The 16,632-nt window shown below is 39.5% G+C and overlaps 1 protein-coding gene across 4 annotated transcripts in view; it reads left to right on the top strand.

Annotated features, from left to right (window-relative positions):
- sema5a (sema domain, seven thrombospondin repeats (type 1 and type 1-like), transmembrane domain (TM) and short cytoplasmic domain, (semaphorin) 5A) overlaps positions 1-16,632 on the top strand; it is a 231,904-nt gene that overhangs the window by 177,437 nt on the left and 37,835 nt on the right. For all 4 annotated transcript variants that reach the window (XM_073054249.1, XM_073054250.1, XM_073054252.1 and 1 more), the window contains 2 exons: positions 4,874-5,021; positions 15,735-15,960. In XM_073054249.1, coding sequence (XP_072910350.1) covers positions 4,874-5,021; positions 15,735-15,960 — 374 coding nt within the window. The remainder of the gene's footprint in view (positions 1-4,873; positions 5,022-15,734; positions 15,961-16,632) is intronic.

The following is a 16,632-nucleotide window of genomic DNA, read 5'->3' as shown; positions in this document are numbered from 1 at the left end:
ACACGTCCACCCACCTTATTTTTTTACCTTAGGTCCCGATAATAACTCTTTCTCACTGACAACTGCACTCCCTCCTGATAACTCTCACACTCCCTGCCAATAACCCATATATCAATCAGACCTTGACAGCCAGCCATCTCCCCAGTCTGTAATTCAGCAATGCACAGAGAGAAGTGTGGAAAGCCATTTCAGGAGTACCAAATGCCTTTGACACTAGAGAACCTATCTTAAACCACAAATTTGGTGCTGTGCTATGACTGTTTACTGCACTTCCGCAGGCTTGCATCAATTTTTTAATCAATATATCAAGCAAATATGGGCCATATAACCATATTTATGGTTATATAACCATCTTTAAGTTAATCCCAAAGTGAAATAGAAGTATTACTAATTGAGAACAATTACTGGTTATTGCATAACCTAGTTTAAAAACCTTTTTTCAGTTACACCTCAGCATGCTGTAAGCATAAGTACGAGTGATGAGGTAGGTTCTTAAGTCCCAATGACTTCAAATAGCTGCTGAGCAAAGATGGTCAAAATTAGACATGAAGCCATCTTCAGTGAATGGTTTGCTTACACTCGCTGGCTATACTTATACTTGAAGAATCATTAAAGCATTCATAGACTGATATTTCAGCAAGATTCAATGATTTTGGGAAGCACAGACAAAATATAATGCAGTAGTCACAATGAAAGTGATAAATAATGCAGAGTAAAGATTCTGTGAATTTTTTTTTAGAATTGTACACTAACATGCTGCTATGTATTTAAATATGTTGAACATAACTATCAAAAGAAATCTTTCTAAATGCCAAGGTTAAGTATTTGCTGATTAGACTATAGCTAGTTCTACACATTGGAGACAGATTGGCAATTAAAAAATGGTCCCAGGTGGGAGATATTATTTAAATGATGTAGCTCCAGTGTTTTAGCTCTTTTAGTCTGGCGATCTTCTTTTAACTGGGAGACATATTACTAATTGCATTGGCAAGGAACCACACAAAATAAGTGATGATAAATGGTGGTCCAGGTGGTTTTCTTCATAACACAGTTATATGCCAGTAGAGTTCCAGGTGTAGAAATCTTGCCTGATTAATTACTTCTGAGACTTGTCCTTGCCTTTTAATTAAAAATAGTAACATGCAGAGAGTTCCCTGATATCTTTTAAGACAAAAATTATTTTCCTTGCATGTAGTTTTTTTAAAGAAGTATTCATATATTATCCCTTGTTAGATTGCATTTTGTACAGTTTGTCCACTGTTTGCAAAATGGAATCCTGTTCTATTGTGTACATCCAGTTTGTTTGCATGTCCTCCCAATTAGTGTGAAAGGAAACTCACTTAATATCCAAAATTCATTAGTTTAACCCTGTACTTAATTTTCAAGTATGTGAATAACTTGTATTAGTTCTTTGAGGAAGGAGTAGTAGAGCTTTAGTCTTCTGAACAATAGACTGCAGTCTCTCTTGAAGTGCTGCCGATAGAACCAGGAAACTTGGCTGCAACGTTTAATTTAGAGCCATGCTCTGATTTATTCTCGAATAGATTCTCAGTGAAAAAATATACCTAATGTTTTTAGAAATAGTATAGATATTTTAGAAATGAATCTGACCTTGTTTAAATGGTTAGCTCAGCACCTGTGGAAAAAGGTCTTTTAAGACAATATTATTTTTGGTTTTTAATTTGTCTAGTATCCCCAATAAGATTTCATTTTGTACAGTTTGAACATGATTTGCAAAGAGCTGCTTTCTTCTGTGAAAGGCTCTGTTCATATCATGTGATCGTTCAGTATTAAAAGCTCTTTGCTATTTGCGTTTCCACATGTCAGATGGCTGTGATTAGCAGGATGAAGGCAGCCTTTGCGTGCAGCTGCTTGGCAAGTTCACAAAACCTGAGCAGTCAGCAGAGTTTTCACAGTACTGAGGCCCCATGCACTGCTTTGAGCCGTGGGGTTTGCCAAGGTCTGGGAGGATTAGTTCTTGGTCTATGTCACTTATGCCTTACAGCTGCTAGAAATCAGCTTTTGCGTTTATGTTCCTGTGAGCTATGCTTACTACTTTATTTTCCTTACATGGATATTATAAATGTCTTTAAGAAACTATGGAATTTTAATTGTTGGCATGCAAGCACCACAGCACAGAAAATAAAGAAGAAAAGGTAGACAGATATGCATCAGGATGCTGAAGATATCAGATATGTTTGTGTTCATTACATCCCTGAAGCAAGTGGGAGCAGAAACAGAGCAATGATTTGCTGTTTTGCACACCTGAATAACATTCGGGGTTGAATAAAGCTGGATCAAATTATTCTACTGGCCACATTTACATGGGCTGGAGATGGAGGGTAGATCAAACTGACTAGATCCAGGAGGTGATTATCTGGCAAGACCTGGTGAGGTGGTGACTAGCTCTGGTTAACATACAGCTGAGGCCCTGCCCACTGTATGCTCTGACAGGCTTTTTCTGGGATAAGCTATGCCTTGTCAAAGCTGGTAAGTTTTTTTTTGTTTATAGTTTTTTTAAATTAAAAATTTAAATAATAAAATAGGTAAATTCCAAACCTAATAAATAGTTGAAAACACCAACTTTTTTTTCACCTCATCTTGAGGTCATGAGTTCCTATTCAACTGAAGGGGGTTTCTGATCTTATGAAGGGTTTCACACCTGTAGAACCTGAAAGGCAGTTTCTCCAGCATGACAGTCTCAGCATCTTATCTTAAGTAATTTGCCTTGCACAGGAGCGTTACGCAGGAATTTAAGTTTGACGGCTTTTGGGGGAGCATATTAAATATGCACCTTATCCACATCCACACACATCCCAAAAACTTAACAGTTATGGAGGGGCTTCTCTTTCTGATCTGAACGTGATATGTAAATACAGAATTACACAGTACTGTGCAAAAGTCTTGGGCACATATTTATAGCTAGGACGCCTAAGATTTCTGCACAGTACTGTACTTATCAACATGGAGCAGAAGGCGAGTTTGTAAATCTGGCAGGAGCAAAGGATGTTTAGAATGATGAGAGTGGAGTGCTGCGGGAGGGTGTAGGATAAGTGGTAGTGAAGGAGTGCCAGGCATGGAGGGTAGCACGCACGCAGACACACCCAGGCCTGAGACACCAGGCAAGGTCATTTGATTCCAAACAATTGGTTTATTGACCATTACACAATGTCTCTCTGGTGCTTTCCGCTCCCTCCACCCCACTTCCCCTTTTGCCAACCTTGATTCCCCTCTCCCTGTCCCCTTCAAACTCTCAGTCCACAATGGAGACCCATATCAGAATCAGGTTTATCATCACTCACGTATGTCATGAAATTTGTTTATTTTTTTTGTAGTATCATTGCTGTGCAATACATAATTACTCGAGTACTATGCAAAAGTCTTAGGCACCCTAGCTATATACAAGTGCCTAAAACTTTTGCACAGTACTGTATGTTTAGAAATCTGGGAGAAATGCCACAGTACAAGGAATAAGGTTGTAAAACAATGGAGACAATATTTCCTTGTGGAGAGGAGGTAAATTCTGTTTACTTCTGTATTGCTTCTAAGGAGATTATTCAACCAATTTTGTTTGAGCTGGTATTTCTTAAGAGCAATTCCATGCTTCATTTTGTCCATGGAATCTCTATTTGTTTTAGATTCTAATATAGAGACAGACCTGTATTCATCAGCTTGGCTAGCAATGCATTCCAAATCTGAACAGCTTGTTGGGACAAAGCTAATGACCACCAATTTGCTTCACCTTTTAAGCATGACTTTTCTTCCAGACTTTGAACCTGTCTTTCAACTGGCTGTCAGCAGAGAGTGAGGCCGTTCTCCGTGCACAGTCCTTTTCAATTGCATATGGCCAACTTTGCCTCAAATGTCCTCAGCAGTTTCTGATCCCTGTTGTCCAGGTGCACCGAGTAAGATTGTTAATGATGAACCTCGAGCAAAGCAGAGAATGTAGCTCTTGAGCACGGCTCTTTATGGTGAAGAACACTCTAGCACTGGAATGCGAGGTCTGGCATGAAGCTGGAAAACTCTGCTGTCACTTTAGGATATTGTTCCTTATTTTGTGTTTGGTTCTTTATGCCAGCCATATTGGAGATTACCTCTTCCTACAATTTTAAATACCTGTCTCAAATCCATTGTTGCTTTAAGGTATAATAGATGATGGTAGGAAGACCCTGGAGGGATAGAGAAAGAAAGATAAACTTTTGGAAAAATTCAGAATGTCCAAGTTTCACTCGTACTAAAATTCTGGCAGAAGCGTGGTCACATGATCACTGTGTACAAATGGTTTGCAAATCTAGCACAACATCACTCAGAAGCACATACAACTCGGTAGTATAATTGCATTTGCGAAAACTTACCTTAATGATGTCGCTAGGTTCAGCAAAACTTCCATTCAGTGGAGGTTTGATTATCATGCCACCTTTGTGCTGAATCAAATACTATGAATTAGAGCTACATCATTCACAGCAGCCTACAAAGGTCTAAGCACAGTCAGCTGCTCAATACATTCCAAGTTATGGGAGAGAGTATGAAGATATTCTTTATTACTGGTCGTGATGTCCTTCATTCATTTAAAAACATTAATCATTTCTCATCAGACAGTTTTACTACTGTACATATTTAATTCCAGTGTAATATAATTTTAATCTTACTTTGTTTGATTTTCATTAAAGTGGCACACTTGTGCCTGCAGATTTTTTTCCAACTTGCATAAAACTGGTAATGTCCTTTAAACTCTCCTTACCTTAAATTATTATTTGTGAGAAAAGGCAGTGGGAAGTTATAAAAGGAAAGAAAGGCAAAAATAAAACTTAATTCATGCTTTGTTTGCTACGATGGACACTACAATGAATGATCCTTTGTGTTTCCTTTCTAGGTATTGCAATGAGCATCTTCATTGTCCTCCACACACATTCTGGACTCCGTGGGGCCCTTGGGAACGCTGTACTGCGCAATGCGGAGGAGGGGTACAGGCTCGAAGAAGAACATGTCAGAATGGTGATGACTGTCCAGGTTGCAACATGGTAAGTTCATCATTATGACAAAGGTTACAGAAGTATATTGGCATCCTCTTTAATGATGGACTTGATCAAAATTGTTTTAGGTCACAACTGTTCCTCTGACCACCCTGGAATATGATCTTAATTTAAACAAATATTGTGTAGCAAATTGAGTGCAAATTAATTTTACTCCAAAATCCTTCAATAAAGTGAAATTTTCTAGATTTCACATAGTATACAGAAAATGTGAAAAGTTGTCAGCTGAGCTAATTCTAAGCATATAAAAATTACATAGTGATTAGAAACACTTTCATTCAACAGGTAGAACTAGTAACCTTTTAAGACTCTAACTCTTTTGAAGTAGGAACATTTATTGAAATTTACAAGTTCAGTTTGATTTGCTTCTGCTCATCCCACAGTAGGTGACAGAGTGACTTGGATGCTTGAACAGACTTTGAATATTTCAGTCCAGTTTTGGGCTGTGATTCATCTTCTGAGTTTAGCAATACACCACAGGCCATTGGTCAAACACATCATAAAGCCCACCTGTCTGCTCATTTGGGGTGAGGTATGTACGGAATGGGCTGTGCTAACTGATACTTCAAACAAGTGTGTAAAAAGCATGTTGTGTATGAGAGTTATGGACACACCCAGTGTTAAGTTAAAGCAGTCTGAATGGATTAAAAACTGATGTATGTTGTGTTGAAACCTGTGGGCATTTATTAAAAAGCAAACACAAGGAAATCTGCAGATGCTGGAAATTCAAACAACACACACAAAATCCTGGTGGAACGCAGTAGGCCAGGCAACATCTATAGGAAGAAGCACTGTCAATGTTTTGGGCCGAGACCCTTTGTCAGGACTGAGGCAATCTTGATCTCAAACTGCAGTTGTTCATGTTAAATGAAGTGGTTCCACTGACTCTGCAGATCCTCGGAGCTCACTTGAACTGACTTTTCATTAGGTAGGTCCAGTAACAAAATCCTCAAAGACATGCATCAACTAACTGGTACTGAAGGGGTGTGGAAATTCATTGCATTTCTTTTTACCAGGGATGGAGTGGGGTCACAAGACAAGGCAGATGTTGAAATCTGTTGCGAAAAACAAACTGCTGGAGGAACTCAGCAGAGTTGAGCAGAGGGAAGGTCAACATTTCAGTTTATGATCATGACTGAGTGTAGAGTGATACCCAGTACAAAGAGTGGATAGGTGTGTGAGTGATGGGCAGATGGAAATAAGAAAAGTGAGCAAAGGGTGTGATAATCGGGATGTAGCAGTAAGGGTGGGGAAGGAACAGGTGTGGGAAAGTGGGAAATTCAGTATCGAATTGATTGTAGTTATCCAAGTGAAATATTAGGTATTGTTCTTCTAGTGGCTGTGGGAAAACAGAAGTCAGCAGGGAAAATGGGAAGGGAAGGTGAAGTAACATGCAACTAGAAGATCAGGATGGCAGTGTGCTGCAATACAGTTTTCTAGTCTGCACATGGCCTCGCTGATGGAGAGCACCAAAGGCAGGGTACAAAGTTCATGGATATGTACATAAATCTCTGCCTCATCTGGGCGGGCCTAGAATAAGAAGTTATCATTTCTGTCACTCCTCCATTTACTATCAAAGCTAAAAACATCTTGAGAGGAAAGCTGAGTTTCAATTATAGCATTTTTTTTTACATAATCTAAACTAGGAAAATCTTACTGGGGAGGTCTTTGGGTGGAGCTAGGACATGAATGGGGTCTTAAATGAATTCTTCAAATATTCACCAGGGAGAAGGATGTGGTGGATAGTATTAAGGAAAGGGCATGCTAATATTTTGGAACATGTGTATGTTAGGAAGGTAGTGTTAAAAATACAGGTTGAGCCCCCGTTATCCAAAATTCCAAAGTCCGAAAACCTCCGAAATCCAATTTTTTTGTGTGCTAACCTGACGTCACAATGCAAAATTCCACAGAGCACTGGGAAGGTTCCCAGCCAACGTGCAGGTGTCTGCGTGTTGCACAGTACTCTGAGAAGTCACCTCACATATGTAATGAACAGGTTAATGAAAAACAGAATTTTTTGTGAAATAAAGTGAAAAATGAAGATCTTGAACCTGTGCTGAAAGAGTGGATTTCTTAGTGTCGGAGTGAACCTAGAATGGTATGCTGATCATGAAACAAGAAAAGATCTATTATAGTGAACTGAAAATTGAAAGTAATTGTCAACATTCAGCAGGCTGGTTGCAGAAATTTAAGAAAGGCCCGGCATTAAATTTTTAAAGATTAGTGGTGATAATGCATCTGCTGATCATGAAGCAGATAGAACTAGTAACCTTTTAAGTCTCTATTGTCACTGATGAAAATCTAACTTGCTGAACGGCTGCATCAGTACGTATGTGTGATGAACAATGTAAGGTGAACAAGAATGTTGAGAAGTTGCTGATGTGCTGAACGGCTGTGTCAGTACATATCTGTGATGAGCAAGTGTAAGACAAAGACTGCTTACTGTTATCACATAAATTGAGAGTCAGAAATGATGGTGTTGCCAAACAACCACAATCTGTCCATCTGGGTGGCCAGGGAAGTAATGGCTATTAAAAATAGTATATAAAACTACCTTTGGGGTATATGTACAAGCTGTATGTGTAACATAAAAAGATTTTGTATTTAGATTTGGGTCCTATTCTCAAGATATCTCATATAGATGCAAATATTCCAAAAATCCAAAACCCATTCAGCCCCAGTTATCTTGGATAAGGTATGCTCAACCTGTGTTAATACATAAGATATAGAAAGTCAGCTGGTTGAGCAGCATCTGTGTTGGGGGAAGGAATTCTTGATCAGTGCAAGATCCTGCTTACCTCTTTCCCTTCTTGCCGAGAACACTAATAATCCTCCTACAGAAGAGAGTATTTGTAGAATGTCTTTTTAGAACAGCTTGTGGTTAAGCACTCTAGTGAAAAGGCAATTCTGGATTGGGTGTTGTGTAATGAACAATATTTGATTAGGGAGGTTAAGGTAATGGAACCCTTGGGAGGTAGTGATAATAATATAATGGAATTCATCTTGCAGTTTGAGAGGGAGAAGCTAAAGTCAGATGTATCAGCATTACAATGGAGTAATGGGAATTACAGATGTGTGAGAGAGGAGCTGCCCAAAGTTGATTAGAGGGGACATTAGCAGGGATCATGGCAGAACAACAATGAGTGGAGTTTCTGGGAGAAATTTGGAAGGTACAGGATAGATACAGCGCAAAGATGAAGGGGAGATGATACAACCGTTGCTGATGAGGGAAGTCAAAGACAGCAATAAAGCAAAAGAGAGGTATAATACAGCAAAAATTAGTGGGAAGATGGAGGATTGGGAAACTTTAAAAACCAACAGAAGTCAAATAATAGTCATAAAGAGAGAAAAGATGAAATGTGAAGGTAAGCTAGTCAGTAATATCAAAGAGGATACCAAAAGTATTTTCAGATATATCAAGAGCACAAGAGAGTTGAAAGTAGATATCGGACCTTTGGAAAATTATGCTGGAGAGGTAGTAATGTGGACAAAGAAATGGAGGATGAACTTAGTAAGTATTTTGCATCAGTCTTCACTGTGGAAGACACCAATAGTATGCCAGAAATTTGAGAGCGTCAGAGGATAGAAGAGAATGTAGTTGTTATTATGAAGGAGAAGGCGCATGGAAAGCTGAAAGGTCTGCAGGTCGATAAGTCACCTGGATGAGATAGACTACATACTAGGGTTCTGAAAGAAGTAGCTGAAGAGATAATGGAGGTTTTTTTTTAAATTGCAAAAGAGGTCCTGGGTCCCTCTTTTATAATAAGATTCGTTCCACAAGGAACAAAACCTGAGGCCAGGGAAGAGAAGGAAGCCCTTGTCATACTTCATTTCAATTTCCTGAAGTACTCCTGAAATCCTTCACTACGGCAAAAAAAAATCATCACTAGTACTTACTGGGACAGACACTACAGATGGTAGAACAATGGTACAGGCACTGAATGTATTTGAAAAAAAAACTCTCTTTCTACATTCCTCATGAATTTAATTTTAACAATCCTTGCAATAACATCAACAACAGCTTTTAGTTCCAATAAAATGACTTGAGGTTCAATTTCTGAAAGTAAAACTGGCAAAGTGGACACTTCCCAGCCACCTCAGCAGGCGGTATTATAGATCTACTTTATACACAAGCAATTACAATGGGTTCACAGGCTGGAAACCAAAAGGGTAGTAGTTCTGCTGTAATACTGACTTTGCATCAATTAGACACAACTGACTCCGGTACCGGCATACTGAAACCTACCCTGCAAATCTTCAAATGCTGGCAGATACTAAAGAGAAATTAGAGCAGGACATTACTCTCGAAGTAACCAAGAAAGTTTAAACAGCCTTTAAACAATGAAAATTATTTAACAAACTCTTATAATAAAAATAAACATATACACTTGTAGAGCTATTTAAATAGTATTAGTTTTGTTTAATTGTGCCCCAAGAAAGATAGTGATTCAGTTCTTGGAAAGACAGCTGGAAAACATCTGTGTAAACCAGGCTCCCACTTCAGTGCTATAGAGATTAACTAATGGGCAATTATTTAAAGGTTTTTTTGGGGGGGGCAGAAATTGCTAATGTTTGACAGGAATACAGATCATTCTGTATTGAGGTGGGGGCACACTGTATCTGGTTGGTGTGGGTGATGGTCCCACTATTAAACTCAACAGCTCTTGTTTTAGATGTTTCTAGTGTTAAATGTTGAATGAGTAAACCAGAGGTCCAGTAAATATTAAGAATCTTCTTGATGTTTGTAATTGCAAGACTGCGACGGGATTTGGAGCCTTAGATCACTATTATCTGGTCAACAGTGAAAGTGCTTAGTGGAGGGGCAGCAGACAAGGGGACGGTTAACAGGGTGGGGTAGATCATTTCTAATATTTTCCTTCTTCACAACCCCCCCCCCCCCCCACACTAATCTGAGATGCAACTCGCCTGGGTTTCTGAATAAGTATCCTTTGCAAAGGCGGCCATAGCTACAGAAACCAGACACCGGTGCTACCCTTGCCAGTGTGAGGGTCACAAGGATAGAAAAATCGCGACCAGTTGATTCCCAATTTGATTCTGGAATCTGGCAGTGAGGAATTGAGGAATGCTGGAGTTGTTTATTTCACTGCCTGACAGCTGAAGGCCTCACTTTAACAGAATGGGCAGGTGGATGCAGTTACCTCAAAAACAGAAGTTGCAACCTTGAATATTTCATGCATTCAGAAACTATATAAAATTTCTCTAAATCAGATTCTTCCTCCTGGAACCCAGACCCAAAAGGATGCAGATCTGTGGATTTCACGTCTGGTATTCTGATATAGTCTGACACTTAAAAACTGAAGAAACAGCACGGTTTTAAGTGATAAGATGGTAAACAAAAAGTGTTAGAGTCTATCAGACAGAGATCTTCCAAAATCTATGGACAGGAAAAACTAGGATGGGAGTGGGATGATGAATGAAGGTATAGCTCTGGCAAAAAAGGCATCTTGAACTTGGGATGACAATGAAGCTATGTGGTCCATTAAACCCTCTCTGGCTCCCAAGGAATCAATTCCATTCCCTTTCCTCATTTCCCTGTACCCTGCAACTTGCTCTCACACATATCCATCAAATTTCCTTTGATTATTTAGACACTTACCTAATTTGAAAGGCAGGAAGAACCCAGAGCAACAGAGAGGAACTGACTCTGTTCCAGAGAGAATGTGCAAACTCCTTACATCCGAGGTCAGAATCACATTTAGGTTCATGGAGCTTCAAGGCAGCTGACAATTCCTTATGCAAAAATCTTAGGGACCTAATATTCAAAAAGGTAATTGACCAGCAGACATCAATTCCACGTTTGGGTAGTGAAGATGTTTTCCCACATGTTGTGGCAAGTGGAAGCACCATTTGTTTGTATCTGCTTCACAATACTAGTTATATGGCAACCTATCCAATTCAAATGTATCCTAGTATTTCACTGCCTTATCCTTCAATTAAACTGTCAGATCCATTTACTGCTAGACTCCCAGTAGGGAAATTTTTATGGGCTATGAGAAGTTATGACAATAGTAATGAAGACTTGTGCATCAAAACTTGCTAACCATCTCTAGTCAAGCTGTTTCAGGACAAGAAAATTTCCCAGATAAATCCAGTCAAGCTAATTGTGTCTATTTAGTATTGGTTTGTTATTGTCAACATCTCCCTGGACACAGTGAAAAGCTGGTCTTGCATAATCTTTATACAGATCAAACCATTACACACAATGCATTGAGCTTGAATAAGGCAACACATTAACAATGGAGTATAAAGTGGTAACAGCTACTGAACGGTAGACAATGAAGTGCAAGATCACAATGAGGCAGATTTAAGAGGCCAGGAGTCCACTTTATTGTACAAGAGGTCTGTTGAAGGATCTGATAACAGTGGGGTAGAAGCTGTCCTTGAGCCTGATGGTATGGCTTTCAGGCTTTCGTATCCTCTGCCCAATAGGAGAGGGGTGAAGAGAGAGTGTCCAGGGTGATTGGGTCTTTGGTTATGCAGCCTGCTTTACGGTGGCAGCCTGAGAAGTGTAGACAGGATCCATAGAGAGGAGGCTAATTCCTATTATGAGATGTTAAACTGTGTCACAACTCTGTACTTTCTCATAGTCACATGCAAAGCAGTTGTTATACCAAGCTGTCATGTGATTAGATGAATTCATTTGTGGTGCATCGATTAAAAAATTGGTAAGGATTGACAGGGACATGCTAGGTTTCTTTAGCCTCCAGAGGAGGCAGAGGTGTTGATGAGCTTTCTTGGCTGTGTTGTCTACGTGGTTGGATCAGCACGAGTTATTGGTGATGTTCACTACTAGGAACTTGAAGCTTTTCAAACTCAACACTATTGATGTAGACAGGAGCATGTATTCCATCCCTCTTTCTGAAGTCAATGACCAGCTCTTTTGATTTGTTGCCAGTGACGGAAAGGTTGTTGTCATAACATCTTGTCACTGAGCTCTCTATCTCCTTCCTCTACCTTGGCTCATTGTATTTGAGATGCAGCCCATTACAGTGGTATCGTCTGCACACTTGTAAATAGACTGGCCACATAGTCATGAATGAACAGGGAGTAGAGTAGGGGGCTGAGGACACAACCTTGTAGGGCCAGGGAGAGGGCATCTGCTGTAGACGTGTTTCTGTGCTAGGCAAATTGCAGTCAGTTGCTTGGAAAGCTGGACTTGATACGTGCCAGACCAGCCTGTCAAAGCATTTTGTGATGGTAGATGTTAGAGCCACTGGACAGTAGTAATTAAGGAATGTTATCTTGTTTTTTCTTGGGTACTGGGTTGATTGTGGTCTTCTTAAGGCAGGAGGTAACCACATCCTGAAGCAAGAGTAGGTTAAAATTGTCCATTACCTTCTGTTCAAAACACTCACTGAATGTGCTTAACTCATTGGGAAGGGATGTGCTGTTGTTGGTGATGCTGCCCAACTTCATTTTGTAACCCATTACAGAATGTATTCACAGCTGGACTGAAACTCAATTTTGGACTGGTACTTTCTCTGAGCATCTCTGATAACTTTTTGGAGGTCATATCTTGATTTCTTATAAAAAGCAGGGTCGCCTAATTTGAAAGCATATCTAGACTTTAGAAGGGACTCGATCTTCTGATTCAGAACATCCAGCTTTTTACTGAATTTGGCTTCAGGAAGCACTGGTAAAGATGAAGTTAGTGGCAAAGGTAAAAACCACTCCAAAGATTGGAATCATATTTTACCATCACTAACTGGTGCACCATCAATACCCTAGATGTCACATTTGACCAGAAACTCAACCATATAGGTACTGAGTACAAGAGCAAGTCAGGGGTTGGGTTTCATGTGGTGATTAATTGGCTTCCAGAAATACCAGAGCCTTTCCATCAGTTACAATGGACAAGTCAGGTGCTCGATGAAGTACTCTTCATGTGCCTGGATCAGTGCAGCTCCAACAACTTGATGTTTGATAGTGTCTGAGAAAAGGGAGCTCACTTGATTGGCACCCAGTCCACAGAACTAAACATTCCTTTTCCCACTGATACACAGAAACTGCAGTGTGTACTATTTCCAAAATATACTGCAGTTACAAACCCAGCCGATTCTGGTTATTGTCAACATCAAAAGGGCAAAATGGCAGGAGCTACATGGGAATACTACTACTCGTATGCTGTGTCCAGATTACACAGCTTAGTGTCTTGGAAATGTATTGCTGTTCATTTATTGCTAATGAGTGTAAATCCTGGAATTTCTACCAAGTAGGACCGTAGCTGATAGGATTACGGTGATACACGATGGTGGCTTGTCACCTCTTTCGGGAGTGTTTAAAAATGAACAATAAATGCATTGCCAACAATGACCAGATCCCAAAACAATGAATGAATAAAGAATGAATTGAATTTCAGAGACAGAATAGTCGACCACTGTGTTTTGTAGCTTGTTTTGTGTTAAATTGATCACGGACAATTTTTTTTGGGTCATTCATGTTTTCCAAGGGGGAAAGGAGAACTTCTTTAATGAGATTGTGAGTAACAGATTACCTAGAGTGGCAATAACGTTTAGCATAATAATAGGAGGAGTAATAGTCCACTTGACCATCAAACCTGCTCTGCTATTCAACATGATTACAATTGACCTGTCCCAAGCCTCATCTCCTCATTGCCAGATCTCCAAAGCTCTCAACTCCCTGACCTTTCAAAAGTTTTTCGGTCTTAAATATCCTAAATAATCCAGCCTCCACAAGCCTCTGGGATAGAGAGCTCCCATGATTCACCACTCTGTATAATTGTTCCTACAAAGTTCAGAATATATTTTGTAAAAATGTGCAGGAAAAAAACCCAAAATCATGCAAGCAATAAAAATAAACAAATAACATTCAGAACTGAAATTCACAAAAGTGAGTCCACAGCCACGAAGTCAGTTACCGCTGCAACTGATTCAGGAGTCTGTTGATTCAGGTCTTGGCCTCAGCTCAGCACAGAGATGTGTAAACCTCGCACAGCAGCAAGCTGAACACAAGCCCTGACACCCTAACCTTTTCAATCTGGCCTGGTATTTAAATTAGCCAAGCCTTGGGCCATTTCTCGCTCTCTGACCCGGGGCCTGCCATTTTGATATGCTCTTGGGCCTGGGCCCTGCCAAGCACCCTGTAATGTTGTCACTTTGTTCCTTCATTTGAGATTCTCCCATTGGTGCAAATAGTTTCATAGCATACAGCGTGGGAGCAGTCCTATCAACACAACGATTCCATGATGATCACATTGTTCAGCTGGTTTGTCCCAATTTTTTGCTTTCAGCCCATATCCCTCAAGGACCCTCCCCTTCATGTACATACCCAAGTTCTTAAATGACAATATCTTACCTGCTCTGGCAGCTCATTCCATATACTCACCAGCTTCCGCATGAAAAACTTGTCTCCTGGGTCCCTTCAGTCTTTCCCCTCTCCTCAAATCTATGTCTCCAAATTTTGGACACCCCCATTTTATCCATGCCGCTCATAACTTGAAAGACTTCTGTAAGGTCACTCCTCGTTCTACATTCCAAGGAATAAAGACCTAGCCTGGCCAACCTTTCCCTATGATTCTGTCCCTCCATTCCTGGCAACATCCTCAAATATTTTCAATGCTCTTTCCAGTTTAACCACATCTTTCCTGTAACAGGGTGATCAAACTGTAGAAGTATTCCAGGTGCAGCCTCACCAATAACTTGTATATCTGTGACTTAATGCTTCATCTCCTATATTTAATGCCCTGACTGATGAAGGCTTATGTGTTAAATGCCTCCCACTTTCCTGTCTACTTGTGACACTGCGCTCATACTTCCCAGTCTCTAGTACTCTACCTACACTGGGCTGACTTTCCAAAATACAGTACGGTTTAACATGCTGTAAAATTACATGCAAGTTCAACTTGTGAGATGGAATCTAGATTTTTTGGTTTAGTTGAATTATTTTTTTCATTTTCTAACACACAAAAAAAATCAACACAATGTGTTAAGTTTTCAGATAAACATTCCTGTAGAGAACAAATGCCATATATAATAATCATGGTTTAAGACCAAAAATAAATTGTTCTTCAGATTTTTAACTTCTAATGGGTAGAAATTACCTGAAGCTGGGTAATCTCACATACAAAATGTATGTGAGGTAGAGCACAGCAGTATACTATTATAGAATTATTTTTTTCTTGGCTCAAGCTGGTAAAACCTAAGTTACAGGCATAACCAAGCACATTCATTTCTCAATTGCTAGGAATTTTCGAACTATTCTAGTGGCGTTTAGTATTGTGGTCTTCTGAAGACTTATATAGATATTTTTGTGTAGGGCTAATTGTTTAATGCTGTTGCATAGTGACTTTAGGATGATACCAGTTGTAGATATTGCTATTAGTACAACATAGAATTATTACTACAACCTTTCATTACCTTCTATTATTCACCTAAAGTTCCACAGTAACTTCCCACAGTATTATTCATAGTATATAATATTATTTCCTTATGTCCTACAATTGGAAAGCAGCCTATCCTCTTGTTTAAATTTGCTCAATAAAATCAGATTTATTACATTTTTTCTACATTGAAAGTGAACAATGTCCATCATGTCATTGTTTTCTTTTTGTATCCTGAGATGTGGAAATACTTAATCCAGTTGCAAGCATGCAAGACTAGCCCACCAATGCATTAATTTCTATTGTGCTAAAATATTAATTTTGTTTATATAAATCTGTAGGAATATCAACTTTGTAACACCAACCTATGCCCAGAACTGAAGAAGACTACTCCTTGGACCCCTTGGACACCTGTTAACATTTCTGACAATGGAGGTCATTATGAGCAGAGATTTAGGTACACGTGCAAGGCACGCTTGGCTGACCCAAACCTCTTAGATGTTGGCCGTCAAAGGATAGAGATGCGGTACTGTTCCAGCGATGGGTCAACGGGTTGTTCTGCAGGCGGTGAGTGGACCACAAAATCTTGAGTTTTGGAATTATATAGCTTCCCTCAGACGTGAATGATTGAGAACTTTGATTTAGTGTACTTAAAATCATAGAAAATTACCTTCAAATGTTCCCCGCAGCCCGTGGATCTGTAAGCAGCCCAAATAGATGGTTAAGATGTGGTTGCAGACATCATAGCAAGCTATGGACTGTATCAACATTTCTCAGTCTTTTATTTTGAAAGGTTGAGCTTATCTATGAATTTTTAAAATAAGGGACAGTTGTATTATGCTCAAGCATAATAATTAATTACTAATAAGGCTCTATTATTTTTGGCACATAGGTTTATAAACTTGACACATAATATTGATATGAAGGTGTTTGCAAAAAGATGTGTACATGATGCAAATCACAAACATGAGGAAAAATTGCAGATGCTGGAAATCCTGATGAAGGGTCTCGAGCTGAAACATCGACTGTTTGTTCTTTCCCATGGACGCTGCCTGCTCTCCTGAGCTCCTCCAGCATTTTCTGTGTGTGTTGCTTTACATGATGTAATTCTGCTTCCAACCGTTCGCACTCTTTGTCTTCATGATTTACAGAAAGCAATTTGAGCCTCTTGTGCAACAGAGACTCCAGAAAAAATGCAGTCGATTCATTTTAGAGTATGATGAATTATTAAATTACTAA

The sequence above is a fragment of the Hemitrygon akajei genome, chromosome 8 (genome assembly GCF_048418815.1).
Source record: "Hemitrygon akajei chromosome 8, sHemAka1.3, whole genome shotgun sequence".
Classification (NCBI taxonomy): domain Eukaryota; kingdom Metazoa; phylum Chordata; class Chondrichthyes; order Myliobatiformes; family Dasyatidae; genus Hemitrygon; species Hemitrygon akajei.
This window is presented reverse-complemented; position numbering and strand designations above follow the sequence as displayed.